Source organism: Olea europaea, chromosome 23, assembly GCF_002742605.1.
Source record: "Olea europaea var. sylvestris chromosome 23, O_europaea_v1, whole genome shotgun sequence".
NCBI classification, from domain to species: Eukaryota; Viridiplantae; Streptophyta; class Magnoliopsida; order Lamiales; family Oleaceae; genus Olea; species Olea europaea.
Genome location: NC_036259.1, coordinates 4,606,762 through 4,626,590, shown reverse-complemented (window position 1 = coordinate 4,626,590; position 19,829 = coordinate 4,606,762). Strand labels below are relative to the sequence as shown.

General features: G+C 32.7%; 1 protein-coding gene across 1 annotated transcript; it reads left to right on the top strand.

Annotated features, from left to right (window-relative positions):
* Positions 1 to 7,717: 7,717 nt before the first annotated feature.
* Positions 7,718 to 9,582, top strand: LOC111372161 (putative UPF0481 protein At3g02645). The gene has a single exon (XM_022994359.1). The coding sequence runs from the start codon at positions 7,736 to 7,738 to the stop codon at positions 9,470 to 9,472; it is 1,737 nt and encodes a 578-aa protein (XP_022850127.1). The 5' UTR covers positions 7,718 to 7,735; the 3' UTR covers positions 9,473 to 9,582.
* The last annotated feature ends 10,247 nt before the right edge of the window (positions 9,583 to 19,829 follow it).

Below are 19,829 nucleotides of genomic sequence, written 5' to 3'. Positions count from 1 at the left end.
GTATGACCATTTCCCTACAAATAAATTTTGTAGGGAAAACATAAAATTCTAGTAGTGTAAATCTTTGATTTTGTCTTTAAATTCATTAGTTAATTAAATTTATTTCCAAATCATGTTATTTAGTCAGCTAGTTGAATATTTTTTTAAAGATACAATTTTCTATATTTAGTTTAAATTTATGGATATTTGAGTAGTTTATTTTTAAAGAAATTCATTTTTATTGTTCCGTATTTAATACAAAGAAAAGTAAATATTTGGTAACACTTCAACATTTATGAAATTTTGGGATGTTACAGATTTTTATCCTAAAGAAGCTGTCGACGTTCTGGAGTTCATGGTGGTCAAAATGCAAATGCACGGTGAGAGGTGGCAGTGAAGAAGTTATTGGGAGTGGGGTGGGGAAGAGGGGTGTGTGGGTCTAAAGAATTAATTTTGTTATTATTATTATTTTAATTGTTTTATATGCAAATATATAAAATAACTATTTTGCTCTCTTAAAATGTTGAAATTGTAATCAAACTTAATTTTGGAGGTCAACTAACGGTATCTTAGATGGAAACCGTTGGAAAGGGTCTCACTTGCAACTTTTGATTTGGATAAAATTTTGGCCTATGGTTGCAATTAATTCTTTATTTTGTTTCTTTTCTTTTTGTTTTATTTAAATAAGAGGCTATATTTGCCATTTCACGATTTTTATTGAGAAAATGGATGAAAAGAATATTTTCCACAATGAAAAGTGTTAAAAGGGCTAAAAATGCAAAAATTGAAATGTGGTGACGTTTTGCACACTAAAGACCAAATATAGAGATGTTTTGTGTTAACGAACCTAATATTTACTCTCAAAACTTTTTTTCCAAATCTCCCAAATATAGGAGCATCGAAGATAAAATGGTAATACTGTTTGACTAATCCTAAATATATATATATATATATATATATATATTAACTTAGGACTAGAGCATTTATATTTCATAAATGACAACATTATAACATGGTTTATGCTGTGACCATTAAATCTATTCATTCTTCAATTTCCCTTATTGAATAAATCAAAACTGTTAAAACTGTCAAATTGCCAAGAAACACCTACCTAAATCTATAGACATGTTTTTCTTGCATTCCAACATGGCTTCGAACTCTGATCAAGACTTCGATGAAAATCGTTGGTTACTTAATAGTCATTGAATCCCAGAGATCGATGAAATTGAAGAAGATCATTGTGATATTCCTGTCTCAATCTTCAAAGTCCCAAAAACCCTAATGGAGACTAACCGGATTACTTCGTGCCACAACAAGTAGCAATAGGCCCTTGTCACGACATCTATGAAATAGAGAGGTATAAACTTGCTGCAGCTAAAAGAACCCAGAAAAAGCTCCAAAACTTCAAATGCCAACATTTAGTAGATCAGTCCAGAAAGTTTGAGCCTCGATTTCGAACTTTCTACAACGAGTACCTTAATTTCAATCGTGAAACGTTAGCATGGATGATTGCTGTGGATGCATCTTTCTTGCTCGAGTTCCTACAAATATATGTTGTCAAACAAGGTAAGGTACTAACCCTACAATGTTTCATTTAATTGATGTATCAGGGCGAAAATCAGCACATAATGCTATTTTAAGAGATGTGGTGATGCTTGAGAATCAGATTCCATTGTTTTCCATAAGAAAAAATTTAGAGTTCCAATTATCATCGTTGGAAGAAGCAGATAGCACGTTATATTCAATGTTGACGGGATTCTCTAAAGAGCTTTCGCCTTTTAAGACGATACAAGAATGACCTTGGAATATTCTCTCTAATCTTCCTGTACTAATAATTATAAAACAACCTGTTGAATACTTATGGTTTTCTCAAGAAAAAAAAAGAAAGTAAACCAGGTAATGAAACATGTAACTTGAATATCTCCATTAATGGAGGAAATTAATATTCCTTCAGTAACTGAACTCTCAAAGGCCGGTGTCAAATTTTCAGCCACAGATTTAGGCATTTTGAGCATTAATTTCGACGAGAAAACATCTACATTTTGAGCGTTAATTTAGATGGGAACACGGGGGTAGTTCTGAGAAATTTGGTGGCTTATGAAGCCTTGCATCAGGGCCATTGGTTTTTACTCGATACACCGAATTAATGAACAGAATTATCAACACTGAAGATGATGCAAAGTTTCTTAGAGAACATGGCGTAATTTCGAATCAGTTGAAGAGTGATGAAGAAGTAGCAAATTTGTGGAATGGCATAAGCAAGTCTATTAGATTAACAAAGGTATCCTTCTTGGATAAAGTGATTGAAGATGTGAACAAGAATTACAACGGAAGATGGAAGGTTAAAGTTGACAACTTGATGAAACATGTTCCTGGGTCATGGCAGTCTCTCACTTTAGTAGCAGTTATTTTGATATTGCTGTTGATGATCTTACAAGCATTTTGTTCTGTCTATAACTGTGCTCGTTGTCGTAGATCTCATGCCAAAACCATCGAGTAATTATTACTTCTAGCGATTTTATTAGATATTGGATAATTTTTGGGGAATAAATCTAAAATTTCTTGTTTCCACCTAAAATACGTTGAAAATTATAGACTAGTATATATAAGCAAGACGTTGTTTTAAATTTTGAACATTGATAAAAATGTTTATAACCCAGAAAGGGGATCATTCCTCCGACCAAGGGATTTGACAAATCACCACAACCATTAACTTAAAACTAATTTAATGGTCTAGTTATATTTTATTATAACACTTTAAAATTCTACACCAACATCCAAGCATGCTTAAATTGATCTAATAATTCTGCTGGAATTGATTAAGTATAAAACCAATTTCAGATGAATGAGAAATTATGATCCAAAGTTGGAATAAAAAGAGGGAAAGCTAGCCAAGATTTTGCCAAACTCCATCGCTTGCCTAGCACTCAAGCGTTGAGCAAGCGATAAGATTATCACTCGAGCGACAGATCTCTGCCTAAAATAACATCCCTGGCTCTCGAGTGACATGCCAGTAGTAGGCTAGAAACAGAATGAGTTGCACTCCATGAAGGCCAATGAGTTTTGGTGCGTATTTCTTTACTTATACCCTCTCCTCTTCTATAAATAAAACTCTTGGGACGTCCATTAAAACATCCCAAGGATATGCAATTATAGCATAACCTAAAAATTCATATTTCTTTAGCCAAAATTCTGCATAAAAATCTATTTTCATTTCTTGCAAGAAAAGAGTACAAAAGCCATATTTTGCTTCGTTGTTTTTTGTGTTTTGGAGTGCTACAAACACAATACAAACACAAGAAGGTAGTCGTTGTATCTTGGGAGTTTATTACCATTATCCGTAGGTACCACTGAGGGGAAATTTTGACTTAAGGACAAACAGTTCACTTCTTGCCTTGAGTTTGCATTCATTTCCTTGATGTTACTTGGCCTATTTTCATTGGAATTTAATATCATTTCTGTGGTGCTTATTCTTCTATTTCTTGCCGTTACTTTGTCCAAATTTGATAAGGTTGGTAAGTTTGATTTTAAATTCATCACTCAAATCCATTGGCAAGACTAACATGTTTTTAGTGTGAATATCAAATTCTTATTAGGCTTATAAAAGGATGAGGAGGCCCATTGAAAATCATTCAATGACAAACATTGAGAAAATTAAACATAGTGAAAAGATTAGACGTTTAGTGGGACGGCCAAGAATCATTTCACTATTATACATCAACAAATCTTGATTGCTACGGACGAAACTCATTTTCCATTTCCTTCTGAGCAAATAAAAACTTAGATAACCCTATTTGTACACTTAGCCCTTTTTTGGGACCATTTTTTCAAATTATAACGAACTTAATAGTAATTTTTTGAAAAATGTATGGTTAAAAAGAAAGAAGTTTTTTTTTTAGATTTACGTATAATATTATTTTATTAAAAAATGTATGGTTAATCAGAAGAGAAAGAAAAATAAATTTTAATTTAATGGAGGCCAAACACGAGCTTAAATTGCACATTGTTGTTGACATTATGTGATGTGACAAACAATCTGATCATTTATCTGAATGAGAATTTATTCAAAGAAATGACTAGATTATTTGCTACATCACACATATCAACAAAAATGTCAATCAACAAAATAGCGTGATTGAATTTGGATCGTGGACTGCCAAAATGATTATATATGTTAACTCTGACCCAAAATTTAATAATTGAGCTCAGATTGCGTTAATTTCAATTTTGGTCATTGCTCTTTCTAGTGAAATCTCAATTAAGTCACTTGACTACAATTTGTCACAATCAAATCACTAAAATTTAATTTCATTGCAATATTATTCACTCTATTAATCCTCATTACTAAGAATTTAATATATCCACCCACCATTAGCTTCTGTTTCTCGATTAATATGCTACCTAATTATGTCGTGGCTGCAAAATTTTTAAATTGGGGGTAAAATGAGCTCAGTGCTTTCTCTTGTTAGATCAATTACTAACAAATAGAGTATAATTTAACCCCAGTTTGATTTGAATAAAAAATATATATTTTTGGTAGATTTTGATAAAAGTTGGTGAAATGTATAGTTGAAAAATTAATAAATATTGTGAATCCCATTAAATATATTATTGAAAATAAGTTTAAATTGTAAAATTTAAGATATGAAGGCAAACATGGACTTATTTTCTAAATTTACAGAAATAACACGATTATGTGTCACATTCACCTCAAAAACAAATACACATCACATTGATGTAAATTTTGAACATTCATGTAGGATTTCATTAGCAGTAGGGACTGGACAACGAATTAACAAAAACACACTCCAAAACTCAAGATCAATTAATAAGGGCATAAAAAATGATAAACTATTAAATAAAGTATAACAATAAATTTGGATTAAAAATTAATACTTAACAATGATCATATAACAATATATATTTAAAAAATACATATAGTATTTATAACTTCATTATCTTCAATAATTTTCAAGGAAAAAAATCTTGAAGTGGGAAATATATATATATTTTCATTTAAAATGTGTAGTTAAAAGGTAAGAAAAAGTCATGACTCGATTGAATGGCTATTTTTAAGAAAAATAATTTTAAAAATTCCACCCAAGCATGCTTTGATTATACTTTAATAAAAGAATTAATTTGTTTACTGCATTGGGCCACCAAGCAGAATACAATATGAGCGTGTGATAAACATGGCACTACATATTGTAAACAAATCAAAATTAATTAATTAATTTTTAACTATTTCACCATATTCAATTCAACTCCAATTTTGCAGCATACAAGGCTAAAAGTATTTGGCAAATTTTCATTGTGTGTCCTCAACTTATTTTTGATGTTAGAAGTTTACACCGTCCCCACCCTTTTTTTGCCCAAAATTGGTTCTGAAACATCCAAATTTGTGACAACTTGATCCTTAGTAAATTGCCTCTGTGCATGTTATTTTTCAAAAAGTATGAGTAACAAGAAATTTTCTTGACGAGTGGCAAGAAGTGAATTATAATTTAGAAAACGTGAGTACTTTCAAGATTATGTTGATTATACGTTTTGGATATTCACAAAATTAGATTTAATGCTTACCTAATAGATTCACTCTAGAAATTTCGACACGTACACTGAATGAGGCAAATAGGTATTTTACTAGGGGACCGTGCTCTTCGGCCCTGGCTTTACCATGAAGGGGTGGCTGCCCCCCAACAGCTGCCCCTCCAATAGGGGGCACCACTTGGATTTGGCCCTGGTCTTTAAGCTGGGCCAAATCATTTTACCCTTTACTAGGACAGGGAATGGTCAGCGGTGAGGACAAGTGGCATGGCAATGACACTAGGGACCTATGCTGTAGGACATAGGTGGATAAAAATGCCCCTAAAAAAAAAAAAGGATCACCTACAAGACGCATGCAACTTTGATTAAAAAAACAAAATTATCTAACGATTTCAATGTGCCTAACTTTGTGAAGGTCAGGGACCTAAAGGCCTCAAAAATTTAACACAAGCGCTACTCACAAAAGTTGGGAGTTCAAGAATAGATTTTCATTTTTGTGTAATATATTACAATTTGCGAAAGAGACGCTTTAAGAGTTTATAATATCATAATACTACAATACAAATGCTTGCAAGAAGTACAGAATAAAATATTTTGAACTCAAGATTTGTTGGCTTGGAGTAGAGCTTATCCATGTAAACGCGGACCCAAACAAATGTTTCTTTTTTAGAAAAATAAAGAAGATTCACGTTTCTCGCGTGGGACAAAGTTGATTCACTGCCAGTCACAGTCAAAGGCCAGCATCACTTTGGTATATTTTCTTTTGGGCATCTTTGATTTGTCTTAATGGACAAGATTAGATGCTTATTTGTTTAAGTTACTCCAGAATTTTATAACAAAAATAATCTTCATTGAGATCACACTTTTAGCATTAATTTTAAATTGCATCAAAGATCTTTAATCTTCATTTATTATCGTATATATATCATAAACTTATTGAAGATCTCATCTAAATAACAGAGTTTTCGTCTTGCTTCTATCTACTTCTCTTTTTTTTTTTTTTTTTTTTTTTTTCCTCTTCTTTTTTTTTTTTTTTTTTTTTTTTTTTTTTTTCAAGTTATCATCAACCCTCTATTAATTTTCACATCTTGTTTATAGAGAAGATTTTCGTCCAAAATGTTTGTTATGAGAGCCGAAAAGACATATTTATCTCTCCTTTTTTTTTAAATAATTGAAATAAATAATAAATACAAAAATGTTAAATAAAATATTTGTCCATCTTTTCAATGCATGCAAGTAAAATATTTGTATTAAAATCATGATTTGACATAAAATATGTTAATTAATTGAAGGTTAAGAATGACAATGTGATGAGAAATGAGTTGAGGACATAAAAGTAAAAGTGAGCAAATATTGGAAACCTTTCTTTTAATTAAAATATAGTGTAGATATAAAAAATTATCATGTGAATATAATTACCCTTTTTTGGATGAAACCGTCAATAGGGACTAAATGAGATAACTAATGGAAAACTAATGATAAAAATATGATGAAAAAAAATGGAAGACATTTTTAGTGCAATAAAAAACCGTGGAATAAAAGAAAGTTATGGTAACAATTTAATGCCCGTAAATAATGTCCGTTTTATAATTCTCTAGTCAAAGATACCTTTCACACTTCAAAAGTGTTATAAATTTTTCATCTTTCTTTTTGCATGAATTTTGAATAATCTAAACATTTTCGCTAAAATAGGCAAAGTTACGAATTTTCAATTGATAAAAACACTTTAGTATTCCTCATCAAATTTGCATAGATTGCCTAGATGATATTTTAATTAAAAGAAAATAAACTTATTTTGCATGAACATATCTGAATTTTTTTTTTTTTTGGTTGCATATTTTTTTTTTGGACAAAAAAATTATTATAATAAGATTTTTTGCTATTTTTATTTGATGTGACAATTGTTAAAACTTCAACATTTATTTATTTATTTATTATTTTCTTGTTGTTTGTTAATGCTCTAATATATTATACAGTCTACTTTATTAAACTAGTCTCATGTGTTCCTTTAATAACACGACATAATTTTTTTGTTTATAATTTTGGTTTAGCACAGATTGGCTTCTTAAATGTAGACAAGTCCACACGTTATGAGTCACTGTGAATATCGATATATCTCCTCATGTTTATTTGTCTATTAATAGCCATTTCATGCCTTATTTTCATCATGCTATAAAACACGAGCATTTCCGGTACTCAGAACAAAATTACTATGTCTTTCTCTAAGCCTAATATGAACACAATCTCGAGTTTTCATTCCAGCGCCGGCCGGGGAATTGGCTCCAACATCGACGAAGGGAAATGGGTTGCTTACATTCGTCGAACCCTAGAGGAAGAACTTGAAGAAGAGACACAAATTCCAGCTAGTATCTTCAGTGTTCCAAAAACCCTATTGCTGAGTGATCCGGATTCTTACATCCCACAAGAAGTTGCCATAGGCCCTTACCACTGTTTCCGTCCTGAGCTTTACAGCATGGAGAAATACAAACTTGCTGCTGCACAAAGAAATCAGAGAGAAATCCCAAACAAAAAACTCCAATGTCTTGTTGATCAATACCTCAAATTCGAGCTCAAGATTCGAGCTTACTACCATAAGCCGTTAAACTATAGCGGCGAAACTTTAGCATGGATGATGTTGGTGGATGCATCATTCTTGTTCGAGTTCCTTCAAGTCTGTGCTATCGGAAAAGGCAAGGTGCCAACTAATGTTCCATCAGGAATGTCACATTTGATTGAATTAGCTGCAAATAAGGCAGCAAATAACGCCATATTTAGAGATATTCTAATGCTCGAGAACCAAATTCCATTGTTCGTGTTGAGGGAATTGTTAGAATTTCAGTTCCCATCATTAGAGTTGGCAGATGAATGGTTACTTTCCATGTTACTTGGACTCGGCAAAGATCTCTCTCCATTCAAGATGGTGGAAGAATTCCCCAAAATCCAGCTCATGGATTGTGTTCATTTACTCGATTTTGCATACCGTTTTATCGTGCCAAAGTTGGAGGAACAATCTCATGATCATCATATAACTGAAATTGAGGAAGATGGTGAATCAAAGGAAGGCGAGAAGGATTCTTTCACAGGCGAACCGAGTTACGTTAGGCGGCTAGTTAATGAGGTATGGAATATCCTTTCTAAATTAGGAAAAGGACCAGTTCAATGGATCAAAAGCGTAATCTTTTCAAAACCTTTAGAAGTGCTTGTGAAGTTGCCTTGGACCATTATATCTAAGGTTCCCGTCTTAAATATGTTAAAACAACCGTTGGAACAAGTATTCAGTGCCTTATATAAAGGAGGGGAGAAGAAAGAAGATGAAGATTCTGACTCAAATGGTAACACAGAAAAACATCCATTGATAGAAGAAATTAAAATCCCTTCTGTAATTGATCTCTTTGAAGTCGGCGTGTGCTTTATGCCAACTAATGAAGGCATCCAAAGCATTAATTTCGACGTAAAAACAGCCACGTTCTATCTCCCTATCATTAGTGTAGATGTGAATTCGGAGATTGTTCTAAGAAACATGGTTGCATATGAAGCGTGCCGAGTATCAGGGCCGATGGTTCTGACTCGTTACACAGAATTAATGAATGGGATCATTGACACGGAAAAAGATGTGAGCTTTCTTCGCGAAAGAGGGATTATTATAAACCGTTTGAAGAGAGATCAAGAGGTGGCAGACCTCTGGAATGGAATGCATAAGTCTATTAGATTGTCAAAGGTGTCTTTCATAGACAAAGTGATTGTAGATGTGAACATGTATTACAATGGAAGGTGGAAGGTTAAATGTGGAAAATTCATGAAGAAATATGTATTTGGTTCGTGGAAGATTCTCACATTTCTTGCTGCTATTATGCTGTTGTTGCTCATGTGTTTACAGGCATTTTGCCAGGTCTATAGCTGCAGACGTCATTTTCCTACCAAAGCCCTTGAACCCGGGGTGACTAACTAGAACTTTTTCCTCGCCTTACCTTCTCATGGTTTTTAAAGGTCATGTTTGTATCTCATATTATGTGTGAAACATATGTATTTCTTTGTTTTTGTTAAAAATGAAATATATTTGTTACTTTTGGTGCATTAAAATGACTCTTAATTCACTAAGGATTATTCATTGGGGGTGCCATAAGGCTTACACATAGCACAACCCATTCACTAATAAGTGGATTCTTTCTTGCTTTGTTTGAAGTCTAAGAAATTTTTCACTCTCATTTCCACGTTTGAAAGCTCGCATCACATGTCAGAGTCCCATATGCTAGCTTTTTCCCTTTTTCTTGCACTTAGGTTTGAAGTTTGGAGAACACTTGGATCATCCAATTAAATACTCCGGGCCCAATGAACAAGGATGAAGAAATTTCAAAGAAGGGTGTATTTTTTGGAACCCGTGTTTAAAATAAAAATATATATATATCATATTGTAATGTTTTATATTTTCTTTTGTGGTCGAATAGATATTGCTTATCTATTTGTATATTTTAAATAATTATTATATTTATGTTATTTGAGTATGGAATTAAGTGTATTCGATCATTTTGCGGTATTATGAATTGGGTCTGTAGAGAAGCATAAAGAGATACTAGAATTTTTTTGTCCTAGAATGGTGAAACGAAGGTTGACATATTGTGTTAATATGGTCTCAATGACAACAATTCTATTAATTCGGATATGTGGATCAGGGGAGCTATGGCAATAGTACATTTGGATGTGTACTGAACATGATCAATGTTTGAAGTCTAATTATATAACAAGGTTATTAGCACAAAACGTCTGTACGTTTAGAATTTATTGTGCAAAACGTTCCTGTGTTTCAATTTATTTTGCTTTATTTTTTATCTTTGCATTTTCATCCATATTTTCACCTTCCATTACAGAAATAACTCCTTTCATCTATTTTTATTCAATTTCTTATTAAAAGTTTTAAAATGATGAATATATACTTCTATTTAAATAAAACAAAAAGAAAAATAAAGAACTAATTATAATCATAGTTTCAAAAATTATTTATTTATTTATTTTTAATTCAAACGAGTCTTTAATAATTTTTTAAAAAATTATCTTTATTTCTCATTCCCTCCACTGCCACCACCACCATCGGGTTAAATCTGCGATGACCAATAGTGAGTGGTCTGATATTACAAGAAAAATTAAACAAAACAAAGCATTTTGCCAGGTTTATAGCTACCGACACCTTGTTCTTAATAAAGCCTTGAACCCTCAACGACCAACTAGATATTTGACTCGAGCCCCAAATTTTCCATACTGTCCAAGGTTTTTAAAGGTCATGTTTGTATCTCATGTTATTTGTGGAACATAAGTATGTATTTTTTCTTTTTTCTTTTTTTTTAAAAATTTGTTACTTTTCGTGCATTTGGATGACTTTCACTAAGTGGACTCTTTCTTGCTTTGTTTGAAAGGCTACGATATTGACTCTCATTTCCACGTTCAAAAGCTCACATCACGACAGAGTCCCACATGCCAGTTTTTCTTGCACTTAGGTTTGATGTTTGGAACATGCTTGGAGCCTCCCAATTAAATACTTCGGGCCCATGCATAAGGGAAGAAGAAATTTCAAGGAAGGGTGTATTTGGTAGGGGTACTTTTAAGTTTGGCCGTATCAAATTTATCAATTTTCACTTTGACTTTTGAATATTTCCACTATGACCTCTTGCTTGTTAAAAGACAAAAATGCTCTTAAATATGTTGTACAATTACATAATATTGTTTTGTTTAAAAGACATTATTACCATTTCACTTAACAAATAAAAGTCAAACACTTCCTACTTAAAATTTCAAACCAAGATAACTTTTTCATATCTGTTTATTCCAACATATATAAAATTTCTTTCATCTATCATCCTCTTCAACCTCAAGATTTCAATAATTTATCGAACGTTGAATAAGGAAATATTTTTTTATATCAATCACTTCGAATCGATAAGTATATTTATATATGTTTAATTTCATTTTCGTTAGATTAAGTACACGTTTTAATCCAAAAATCTTATGTCTGCATAGTAATACTTGTATAAAATTTTTTTACCAGATCTATGATTTTTTTAAGCATGAACAGGAAAAAAAATCATCAGCATATTGAGACCGACCAGTTGTTAAAAGCCATTTTAAAAAAAAAGAACAGAAACAAAAAAACAAAAAAAAGGAGGAAAGAAGGGAGAAAAAAAAAAAGAAAAAAGGAAGTTAAAATTAAAATTAAAAAAATTACAGGAAAAAATGAAAAAAAAAAGAACAAAAAGAAAATATAATGAAATTAAAATTAAAAAAAATTACTTTTTATCATAAAATGAAAACAATTAAAAAGAATTTTAAATCAAACTACCAATTATATTTATAATTTAAATTAAAAATAAATTTTATAATAATTTTTAAAAAATAAAAAAAACAAAAAATTTAAAAAAGAAAAAGAAAGGAAAGAAAACAAAAGAACAAATGAAAGATAAAAGAAAAAGAGCAAAAAATAGGAAAGGAATAAAAGAAATTAAAAAAAGGACTGTCGGCCCAAACTGACTGTAAAATTGCTGGCTGGATAGGCTATTTATTTCATAGGCGGCTAGGCCGACTGTTTAACTGTTGGTGAGAGCCGAATGTTCACCGACAATTTCAGCAAGCTTAAACTCAAAACGGTCCCTAAAATTCATTTAACATCCATAAATCTACCCAAATAATGTCTTATAAGTCACTTATACACATTATACATAAAAATTTAATGCAAAATTCACAAAACAAATAAAATGAAAAATCATTAGTTTAAACAAAAAAACAAAAAAATTATGTTGAAGATAATGAACGAATTTTGTGGTGGTCGGTGTTAGGTAGATTGTGAGGACTCAACTCTTGATCGAATCCCGATTGTAAATGTGTAAATTTTTTTCTTGCTTTTTTCTTTCCTTTCTTTGATGGTAGAAGATGGGGGTATTTTGGGAAATGTCATATAAGAACCTATTTTAATTTTTTTCTTTTTTCTTTTAAATGGTCAAAGGCCATTGTGGAAATGACTGGATCAAATGGTCATTTCCTTGTATTTGCTCGTGTATTCGTTAAGACATGTCTAAAAGTATAAAGATCATTTTATAATGTTTAATATTTTGTTTTGTTGACATTGAATAAATGTTTTGTTTTTATTTATTTGTATATTTTAAATGTTTGTTGTATTTATATTATTTGAACTTGCGATGAAGTGTCTGACTCTCTGTAATACTCTGAATTGGGTGCATAGAGAAATGTAAAGAGATACTAGAACTTTTCCATCCTAGAATGATGAGACGAGGGGTTGGTATACTATTTTAAGGGATAATTGCAGTAACAGTCCCAAACCTTTCATATTTTTACAAACTTTACCTTAACCTTTACTTTGTGTCACCCATTGTTCCAAACCTTTAAAAAATTAGAACATGAGGTCCAAATGGATGATTTCCGTTAGTTTAACCGTTAGTTGACAAAATAAACTGACTTTGACCAATTTTAGAAGGGATAAAATTGTAATTTTGAATTAATTTTTTTTTTGAAAAAAAAAAAATCAAAACTAAATCACTGTTCATCTTCTCCTTCATACACCTACCCCCACACCCCACGTCTTGAACCCAACCAAAAATTATATAACTCCAGGTAGTCTCTTTGATATATCTCTAAAAAAAGTTTTGACTTAATTGTATCCCCAATAGAAAATGAAATCCTCCAATATGAAGTAGAACAAAATCTGGGTTGAGACTACTTTCCTACAGGGTCGAATATTCCACAGTTAATCACAAAATAACAGATAGGAAAATATTTTTTTACAACCGAATAGTGACGTCTCATAAACAGAAAACCTAGAGAAAGGGTAAAAAGATCTTGGCTTGGATTAAGGTCTTCTCAATTATTTTGAGAATGGGGATTATTGTACTAGTGTGCTTTGGCAGGGATAAAACAAAAATCAGGTTACGAGTTATTCAATCACCTAGATCAGAAACTACACATCCTATATAAAACCAATTTCCCCATATTAACCCTTCCACACGCACAACTCCATATAAAAGCGTCTCAACTAATTAATTAGCATTTTGACATAGGGCCCGTTTGACATAACTTTTGAAAAACCAAAAGTAGCTTCTATGACTAAGATGCTTTTGGGTCTGCTTGTCTAATTTTCTGGAAGCGCTTTGCTCGATTAGAAGAGTTTTTAGAGGAAGCTAATCCGCTTCCTTAGGAAGTTATTCTAGAAAAAGCGGAAGCCCAACCAAACAGGACCATAATTAGACTTGCTGGCAACTTGAGCAACCACACTCATTTTCACTTATCAGAAAAAATGAAGTGCTATTTACTTGTTAAGATAATGAATATATAATAACCCGTCAGATATTTTGACTATCAAAAGAAGTAAAATAAGGGCAGCTTGGAAAAATGAACAGGAGAGAGAAAAATATATTGTGTTATGTAAGAAACTACATTTATTTTTAATATTTTCCACCATTTTGTAAGCCAGATAATAGTAAAAAAAAAAAAGGGGGGGGCCAAAAAAAAAAAAAAAAAAAAAAAAAAAAAAAAAAAAGAGCCAAATCGTGGCACATAAAATCCTTGTCTATCAAAGACGTTTTTATCACAGCTTTGCAAGTTGTCAAGTTCGCATGAATTTTTCCGTATTGCTCTCGGTTTTACCTCACTATTCGGCTGAATAGGGTTCACTACTTTAACCCCTCACTCATGGATTCTACTCTTAAACGCCCCAAGTAAGAATATTAATTATTTATTTTCTTAGTGTGTGTGTGTGTCTATATAAATATATATATTTTTTCTCCTTGTCAACCACAATTACCATTGAACCTTTTGGATAGAATCAGATTCCATTATTTTCCTTAAGAAAAATTTTAGAGTTCCAATTATCATCGTTGGAGGAAGCAGATAGTGCGCTATATTCAATGTTGACGGGATTCTCTAAAGAGCTTTCGCCTTTTAAGAAGATACAAGAATGGCCTAATTTTCAGGTTGTGGAGTGTGCACATTTGCTAGATCTTTTGTACCATATGATTGTCCCAAAATTAGAGGGGTCGTCCGAAATGGCAGAATCCGAGGAGAGAAAAGATGAAAACGAGAAACAAGAAAGCGAAAAAAAAAAATTTGGAAAAAACTTTTTCGAGATTGAAGGCAAGTCCTGTAAGTTTGATCAAGAAATTAATTTTTTCGAGACCTACTCAAGTAATATTTAAATTACCTTGGAAAATTCTCTCTAATCTTCCTGTAGTAATAATTATAAAACCTGTTGATTACTTATGGTTTTCTCAAGAAAAACAAGAACGTAAACCAGATAATGAAACATGTAACTTGAATATCTCCATTAATGGAGGAAATTAATATTCCTTCAGTAACTGAACTCTCAAAGGCCGGTGTCAAATTTTCAGCCACAGATTTAGGCATTTTGAGCATTAATTTCGACGAGAAAACATCTACATTTTATCTCCCCACAGTTAATTTAGATGGGAACACAGAGGTAGTTCTGAGAAATTTGTTGGCTTATGAAGCCTGCAATGCATCAGGGCCATTGGTTTTTACTCGATACACTGAATTAATGAACGGAATTATCGACACTGAAGATGATGCAAAGTTTCTTAGAGAACATGGCATAATTTCGAACCAGTTGAAGAGTGATGAAGAAGTGGCAAATTTGTGGAATGGCATGAGCAAGTCTATTAGATTAACAAAGGTATCCTTCTTGGATAAAGTGATTGAAGATGTGAACAAGAATTACAATGGGAGTTGGAAGGTTAAAGTTGACAACTTGATGAAACATGTTCCTGGGTCATGGCAGTCTATCACTTTAGTAGCAGTTATTTTGATATTGCTGTTGATGATCTTGCAAGCATTTTGTTCTGTCTATAACTGTGCTCATAGTCGTAGATCTCATGCCAAAACCATCGAGTAATTATTCCCTCTTATTCACCTTAATTTTATTTCAAAAATATTATTTTCGTGATTGGAATGACTTCTAGCGATTTTATTAGATATTGGATAATTTTTGGGGAATAAATCTAAAATTTATTGTTTCCACCTAAAATACGTTGAAAATTATAGACTAAGTATATATAAGCAAGACATCGTTTTAAATTTTGAACATTGATAAAAATGTTTATAACCCACCAAGGGATTTGACAAATCACTGCAACCATTAACTTAAACTAATTTAGTGGTCTAGATATATTTTATTATAACACTTTAAACTTCTATACTGACATCCAAGCATGCTTAAATCGATTTAATAATCCCGTTGGAATTGGTTAAGTATAAAACCAATTTTAGATGAATGAGAAATTACAATCCAAAGTTTGAATGAAAAGAGGGAAAAGTAGCCAAGATTTTGCCAAACTCCATTGCTCGCCTAGTGCTCAAGCGTTGAGCGAGTAGTAAGACTATCGCTCGAGCGATAGGTCTTTGCTTAAAATAACATCCTTGGTGCTCGAGCGACACACAACAATAGGCTAGCGACGGAATAGGGTGCGAACCTTCATGAAGGCTGGTGAGTTTTGGGGCGTATCTCTTCACCTACACCCTCTCCTTTTCTATAAATAAAACTCTTGGGACGTCCATTAAAACACCCTAATGATATGCAATCATAGCATAACATAAAAATTCATATTTCTTTAGCCAAAATTTTGTATAAAAATCTATTTTCATTTCATGCAAGAAAAGAGTACAAAAGCCATATTTTGGTTCGTTGTTTTTGTGTTTGGAGTGCTACAAGAACAAGAAGATAGTCTTGTATCTTGAAAGTTGATTACCATTATCCGTAGGCACCGTTGAGGGCCAAAATTGGTTTAAGGACAAAGAGTTCAATTCTTACCTCGACTTTGCATTCATTTCCTTGGTGTTACTTTCTCTATTTTCATTGGCATATTAATATCATTTTTGTGATATTTATTCTTCAATTTCTTACCGTTACTTTGTCCAATTTTCGTAAGGTTGGTAAGTTCGATTTCAAATTCATCACTCAAATCCATTGGCAAGACTACAAATCCAGGTATGATTCTACTTTCTTCTTCTCAACCCGTTTCTCCTAGGCATTCCTCTTCAAGAACAGAAACGCCAACCTAAAAGTTGCCGGCAGCTTAGTGACGGCAATTTTAGACGTGCTTAGTGCAACAACTCACTTGAAGCGGTGGAGAAGGTTGTAAGATGGCAACGTATTGAATAAGCGGTGGTAATTGACGGCTTTCGAGTGGGGTTAATTAGGGATTGGCCCCAACCCGCTTCTGCATAAATGAAGATGGGAGGTGGGAGTTCTCGTCGGGGGAGAAGGGGAAGTAGAATGTGGTCCTCCCCTAGAACCCGTCATGTTGCCATTCTTATTTGATACAACTACATAAAATGTTATCCCAGATAAATTTAGTTTTCAGAAGTGGTTAAAGGCCATTATACATTATAAATAACCACTAAAAAAGTTCGTCTCGAAAGAAATCAAGGGTACAATTTTTTTTTTTTTTTTCTTTTTAGATAGCTAAAAAAAAGTTCATCTGTTATGTAGTTATCATTTTCAATTTTTTTTTATTTTTTAAAAAAGGTCAAAAAGATTTCAAATAAAATAAAATTGAGTTATTTCCATTCTCTGAGCTGCATTACATTGCTATTCATAAGGTTCTTTGTGGGGAAAATTTCATATATACCATACTTTGAGAATCCACTTTCAATATTGACAAACTTGAGGATTTTGTGCAAAATTTAGGTCATAAATAAAAATATGGTATATTTTAATAAAATTTATTATGACTTAATTAAGGGAAACTAAAATAGGTAATATATCAAATTGATCTAAATCTATATGAATTCCTAGAATAGAGGATTCATATATATTTTGCATGAATTCCATCTCTCCATTCAGCTAAACAAAAACCCCATCGCCGATCACCTCTTACAGTTGGACAAAAATCCCAAATTAAATCTTCATAAGAAAATATTCATCCAGCCACAATTCGATCATGCTCTTCATTGAGCAAGATCAGTGCAGAGCTATTTATGTCTTTTGCATCTTTTACTTTTCCATTGAATTGGTTGGTTGAACCGTGTATAAATACCAACTGTATTGTTACTTTTCATTTGATTGGAATACAACAGAATTTTCCCACCTTTCCTTCTTCTTTCAATCTCTCTTACTGCCAACTTATCATGGTATCAGAGCATTGAGATTTTCTGGCAATGGCGAGAGAATCTAACGAGCAAGCAGAAGCTCAAAATCAGTCCGATCACATTGATTCGCCAATCGATTACACTGGAAACATCACTTCTATGGTTAATCGTTTGATAAACGATCCAAACAGTCCATATTATCTCCATTATGGTGATAACACAGGGATGCAACTTATGTCTGTGTTATGCAACATGGAGTCACACAGTCACCATGGCTCTTAGTGTTAAAAACAAAGAATGATTCATTGATGGATCCATTGTTAAACCTCCTGTAGATGATCCGCTCTATGGTGCTTGGAAAAGATACAATCACGTAGTCTCTTCCTGGATTATCAATTCCATTCCAAAGGAACTTTACCCAAGTGTGATGCATAATGATTCTGCACGTCAAATCTGGATCGAACTTAGGGATCGATATAGTCAAGGTAATGGTGCTCGCATTTATGAGATAAAGAAGCTGATTGCATCAATTTCTCAAGACAACAGTTCAGTCAATTCTTACTTCAATCGATTTCAAGGATTGTGGGAGTAATTGGACAATTACAGGCTAGACGTTAATAATGCAGATTATAAATTTGTAGATCAAATCATGTAGTTTCTAAAGGGATTAGATAAACGGTTTTCAAGTATGAAAGCTAAATTTTACTGATGGATCCATTGCCCTTACTGAACAAGGTATTTGCATTGATTCTACAGGATGAGAGACAAAAAGAAGTTTCTGCTAAAAGGCAACAGAATTTTGATGTGGCAGCTCTTGCTAGTCGGGTGATTCCTAATTCATATGGCAGTCAAAGAACTAATGCATCTAGTCAAACACAGAAAAATGAAAGACCTATATGTAGCTATTGTGGAATGCTTGGTCATCTCAAGAGAAAGTGTTACAAACTGGTTGGATATCCCTCCTGGCCATAGATTCACTAAAGAAAAGTCCTTAGTTGCTAATGCTGTGGGTCAAGTTTCCCAGGGTAGCAGTTCTGAGGTGATCAATTCCTTTTTGAATCTCACCATTACACTAAACAATTGCCAACAAATTTTGGCTGTGCTTGCTCCACAACTATGAGGGCAACTCTCCACAGGAAATCAACAATCCCAGGAAGTGATATCTTTGCCCTTTCAAGTACCTGACGCCTTTGCATTCTCAGGTAATCGTAGATATCCTAATGTTCCACAATTCCAGGTAAATGGGTTATTGACACAGGAGCTTCAGAGCATATGTTTTGTTCAGCTAGCCAACTAACTACTGTGATCAATCAAATTAAGGCTTCTGTGAAGCTACCTAATGGTGATTCTGCTCAAGTCATACATATTGGCATAGTGAAATTGTCTGATACATTAACTTTGACAGATGCGCTAGTAGTACCATATTTCAAGTTCAATTTGATTTCTGCTAGTAACCTTATTATCAAGCATAAATGCTTTCTGGAGTTCTTACATCACTATTGCTTTATCCTGAATCTTTTAACATGGAAGACGATTGGGATAGGCAAGCTTGAAGGTGGTTTATACCATTTTCAGCATTCTGGACATCAGCTCAATGGTCAATCTGCTATCATCACTCAAAAGGCCAAAATAAATTCCATCATTTCTCACAATGTAATTTCTCATGTCTCTTCTAGTAAATGTCATATTGTTACTTCACGTTTGTGTTGTAATAATTTTAATTCTGCTACTTGTAATTTTGTCAGCAAAGTTGATGTCCATACTGATATAGACATTTGGCACTGTCGATTGGGACACATTCCCCTTTCTAAAATGTCATTGTTACATAAAATTGTGCCCGATAATACCTTTGATCAGCATTTGCATTGTAATGCGTGTCCCATGGCCAAACAACACAGGCTGCCATTTCCAAGCAGAGACACTAAAACGTCAAAAATGTTCGATCTCATTCATTGTGATTTTTGGGGACCATATGCAGTTCCTGCATTAGATGTTCCAAATACTTTCTAACTATTGTTGACGATTATAGCCGTATGACATGGACATATCTTATGAAAAATAATTCCCGAACCAAATCCATTATTCAATCATTTTACGATGTAATCCAAACACATTTTCAATACAACATTAAAACCATCAGATCAGACAATGGATCAGAATTTCTATGGAAGATTTCTACCATTCCAAAGTGTCTTGCATCAGTTAAG